We start from the raw sequence: 4886 nt of genomic DNA, 5'->3' as shown, positions 1-4886 counted from the left end.
TGAAGATACTAAACTAAACTGATAAACTGATCTTCTGAATACATCAGTTTACCTTCACGATTATCAGTCTACCAGAGCGATCTGATTGGATAAAGTTTTCCGTACTTTGACAAATTCTGCAGAAGGTAGTGTCGCGATCCAAGAGAATGTCGGCTTCAGAATTTGTTCATGAAAGTGACAAAAGCAATGAGTATATTTCAAATTCCTTCAGAGAACCGTTTTTGAAATTATTACCGTTGACATCCGAAGACTATAAATAAGAGCCTTAATATATCGAAGAACAACTTTTGCCAAAAAACTCTTGCTTGTGAGAATATCTGAGCTTTCAAAGTTTGAAGAAGAAAAATTGCTTAAGGAACTCGAAGCACAAACATCTAAACTGTTATTCTGATCATTGAAGGATCGTCTTTGTGCCAAGTTAAACGAGTTGTAAACATATGTACTTTATCAGTCTAGGACTGAAACTGAATTGTAACTAGGAGTTTTTGTTTAGAAAGTGGATAAGTCATAAACTGGATCGGAGTTTTGCAAATTGCTTGTTTATTTTTTATTAGATATATTTTAATATGTGTAATATAAACCTAATTCTAATCACACGAGCCTTATAGGAGAACATCGAAGTTAAACAAGTAATGTTCGATTGATTTAGGGACTTTCCATGAAAAAAATGACTAAAACCCAAACAAAAATCCAAGTTACTAGACTAAAAAACAAACTTTGAAAAATTATAGGACTAAAACCAAAATTAGACCAACTTTTAGAACTAAAAATGCAATTCCCCGAATTAGGGTTTGTGATGATCGCGCAAATTCCCAAATATTCACACTTTATCCATCGAATACCTTTCCTTCTTCCCAATTTCTGGAAAAATCCATGAGGAACTCAAGGAAAAGATCACTCGATGAAGATTCGTCTTCTTCATCGTCAAAGATTACCCATAGTGAGAAACATCCCCACCGTTCTTCCAGAGCCCTGGACTATCCAATTGAGAGCAATAACGTGGTCTCACATCCTGATTCCCATCACCCTATACCGGGTAAGCGCTTGAAATTCACTTCTTACACTGAAGTTTCGACTTTGCCTCCAAAGGTGAAAATCTTGTGTGAAATTATAGCTAACACTCCTGCTGTCACCGTGGAAAGGGTTCTCGAAGATACTGGCATAAGAGTTTCTCAACAGGATGTGGAGGAGGTGCTTAAACTGTCCTATGGGTTTCCTGGACCTGCCGTGAAATTTTTCAGGTGGTCCAGTTTCCAACTGAATGATAAGCACAGTTCTTATTCTTGGAATTTGGTGGTGGATATTTTAGGGAAGAATTGTTTGTTTGATGCGATGTGGAATGCTATCAAATCAATGAGGAAAGAAATGTTGCTATCTTTATCTACTTTTGCCTCAGTTTTTATTAGTTATGCTATTTCCCTCCGCGTTCAGGAGGCTATTCTGAGCTTCGAGGTCATGGATCAGTATGGTGTGCCTAGGGATGTCGCAGCTCTGAATTCCTTGCTGCGTGCAATATCGAGGGAGGGGAAAACTGTATTGGCCAAGGACTATGCGGATGTTATGAAGGACAAGATTAGGTTTGATTCAGAAACTTATGCCATTTTGTTGGAGGGTATGGAGAATGAGGGTGATGTTGGTAGAGCTAGGCAGACTTTCTCTGACATGGTGGTTGATATTGGATGGGATCCAAGGAACATTGCTGCTTATGATTCGTTTTTGTGTACTTTGCTCAAGGGCGCAGACGGGATGCGTGAAGTATTGAAATTTTTCGACACGATGAAGGATAGGGCCTGTTATCCAGGAATAAAGTTTCTTAAATTTGCCATCGATGAATGTGTGCGGAAGAGTGACTCAAAAGGGGCCAAATTGATCTGGGAGGAAATGGTTGGTAAAACCATTTGTCCTCCAGATATTGGAATGTATAAATCATTAATCTTGCTGTATTGTAATCTAAAGGATTTTGAATCGGCTGAAAAATTGTTAGGAGAAATGGTTTTTTATGGGGTATTTCCGGATTCGGAGACTTACAATTCAATTTTTCACTTTTCCATCAAGCACCGGAGGATAAGAAATGCTATCCCAATATTCAAAGAGATGGTGAAAAATGAGTTTGTCCCTATGCACCAAGATTGTAGTGCAGCAGTCAAGGCCTATATTGATGGAGGAGATCCCCATATGGGAATTAAGGTGTGGAGATGTATGACTGATACTTTTAGTTCCGATTTGGATGAAACTGGTAATTTGCTGGTGACAGGGCTTAGAGACATGGATCGGGTTCCAGAGGCGGTCAAATGTGCCGAGGACATGATCGAAAGAGGAATCAAGTTAAACTCGGCCACACTCACGAAGTTGAAACAGAGTCTATCAAAAGTAGGCAAAATTTTTGTTTACGAAGAACTTTTACGGAAGTGGAAATGTCACTAGTTAGGTACAAGCTTATTAATAATGGATGTCGGTATGATGCGGTTATTTTTGTTCTTTAAAGTTCTTTTCTTCTCCTATATGAGAACATTTTTGTGAATGTGAAATGGTGGTACTTCTTGCTTCTTCTTTTCTCCTTGTGCATTCCAACAACCTATTTTGTTCATTTGACAGAAGGAGCTTCGCCTTTAACTTAATTAGCATAATAATTTCACATCAACTGCTAAAATTGGTTCAGTAGCTGTCTATATTTCTACTTATTTTTCAGGTAACCTTGACCTACCCCTACCAATTTTTGATGTGTTTATTTATAGAATGGAGGCACTGCTGATTTTTTTTATTATTATTTAAATATCAGAATTTATTTAATGAAACAAGTATTATGGTTCGGAGTTTGTCCAGTCTTATCAAATCTCGGATCTTCAAACAAGATATCTGATCAAATGCGGTTATCGATTCAACTGTGTCATGTGGGAATATGGGATGATTCTTGATAAGTTTGTCTTTCCAAATTTTGCACGACTCGGTTTTCTTGAAATATTGGGAGCTGTGTTGGACATGAGATTAAGGTAGTGTTTGGGAGAGCTTCTACGAAGCACTTCTCAGATTTTAAAATTTTGTGAAGGAAAAACTGAGAAGTGTTTCTTAGAAGCTCTCTCAAACACTACCTAATAGTTCATTTTCAACCGAACTTTTTTGCTCAAAGAGTAAATTTGTTGATTCTTGTTACTATTGAGAGTCTAAGGTAGTGTTCGGACTCGTCTCGTAACCCTCTTATCCAATTTTCGTTTCGAAAAAAATTGGGGATTTTTTTTTCTCTTGGTCCAGTATCCAACACATTTCGAGATCCGGATATTCGGGATTCAGAAGGTTCGGAATCCCATCGGGTAGGGATAGAATATCCAGATAATATTTTTCATGTTCAAGATTTTGTTTAGAAAAAATTGTTTTTTTTTTTGTAAGAAAGTACTAATTAGAAACTTATATTTCTAAAGGATAAAATCTTCAACTTAAAATATATAATACTAAAATATTTCGAATAATACTTCAAGGTCGTGCATGAGATAATAATTAATGAAATATTCATGACACAAATTACTAGATAAATTTTTGTTAAATAGATGGGTAAAAAATTGCATCTCTTATTCTACATATTTATTTTAATTAAATACTTATAAATATTAATTAATTAAATTATTAATTAATTTTTTAAAAAAATACAGAAAAATAAAATGTCATTTCATTATTCTACCATTCGATTATTTTAACAACAAACAATTATGCGAATTAAGCCAACAATTAATTGCAAACAATTATGCGAATTAAGTCAACAATTAATTGTTATATAAGTTGAAGCTCATTAATATTTAGTCCAATCTATTAATTCAATTATTAATAAAATATATTATAATAATATTTTCGGGTGGGTTGTTGCCTCCGAACATCTTCGGCTGGACAAGTTCAAACCTTCTGAACTGGATTCGGACGTTCCGAACATTTTTACATCCCTGCATCTGAACTACTTCGGCGAAGCTTCAAGTTGGTGCGGTTAAGACCTTCCGACGTTGCTTCAGAGCTTCCGAACTCAACTGGGCAATAATCTTAAATTCTGCATTTTCTCATATTATAATATTAGTAACGATGAACCGAGTATTGTAATCATCAAAACACAATTTTTAAAATATGTTAATACATTAAAAATATTAATCTCACAAATCAAGATTTTTATGCGTTTGAGACGTAAAAAATTTGATGGTTGCAAAACATGGTTAAGTAAAATATAAATAACCATGCATATAAATTAAAATGCAAACCACAATACAATTTAGAGTAGCAGTAGTCTCGGCGTAGTTGTTGACAATAGTATTTTGGATATTTTCAAGGGAGGAGTCAAGGCGGTTAAAGTGATCATCAATTAAAAAGAGAATCGACCCGTCGGAGTTGGTGGAACCTCAAGAGACGAGTGAAGGAAGGGATATCTTCAATGTTGATATTCGGAAGAGGAGAAAGAGGGGTAGAGGAGGATGAAATGTCTTGGGACGGAGGTCCGGCTGGAAATCCCTTGACTTGGATAGAGTGAGGTAAGTCAGAGAAAGGGATAAAAAAAAATGATGGTAAATTTAAAAAAAAACATAACTATGATCGTCAACCCATCGAGACATAGAAGGATTTTAAGATATTCTCATCTCGGTGACCGAGGCATGATCAACAGTATCAAAAGTTGGAACTGACATTTTATCTTCATCATCGAAGAGTATGTCAAAGTGAGTCAAAATGAGTTTGATTAAATGAGCAAAACGAAGACTTACTCGTTCGAAAAATTTTGTATTGTTATGCATGACTTGAATAACAAAACGAGAAGAGTTGAAAGGACGGTTGGAGATGATATGAAAAAGGACATACAAGTTCAAATATTTGCAAGTGGAGAGGTCTCCAATACGAGAAATGGAGAAAATGATCAATTA

General features: G+C 35.5%; 1 protein-coding gene across 2 annotated transcripts; it reads left to right on the top strand.

The window, feature by feature from the left end:
- The first annotated feature begins 790 nt into the window (after positions 1-790).
- LOC140891843 (pentatricopeptide repeat-containing protein At3g61360-like) lies at positions 791-2528 on the top strand. 2 transcript variants are annotated; one of them, XM_073300505.1, is made up of 2 exons: positions 791-1036; positions 1115-2528. In XM_073300505.1, the coding sequence occupies exons 1-2, from the start codon at positions 874-876 to the stop codon at positions 2422-2424; spliced, it is 1473 nt and encodes a 490-aa protein (XP_073156606.1). In that variant the 5' UTR covers positions 791-873; the 3' UTR covers positions 2425-2528. The 2 variants fall into 2 exon arrangements, with proteins under 2 accessions (XP_073156606.1, XP_073156604.1); XM_073300503.1 differs by having other exon boundaries at positions 791-2528.
- Positions 2529-4886: the final 2358 nt, after the last annotated feature.

Source organism: Henckelia pumila, chromosome 3, assembly GCF_033568475.1.
Source record: "Henckelia pumila isolate YLH828 chromosome 3, ASM3356847v2, whole genome shotgun sequence".
Lineage (NCBI taxonomy): Eukaryota > Viridiplantae > Streptophyta > Magnoliopsida > Lamiales > Gesneriaceae > Henckelia > Henckelia pumila.
This window is presented reverse-complemented; position numbering and strand designations above follow the sequence as displayed.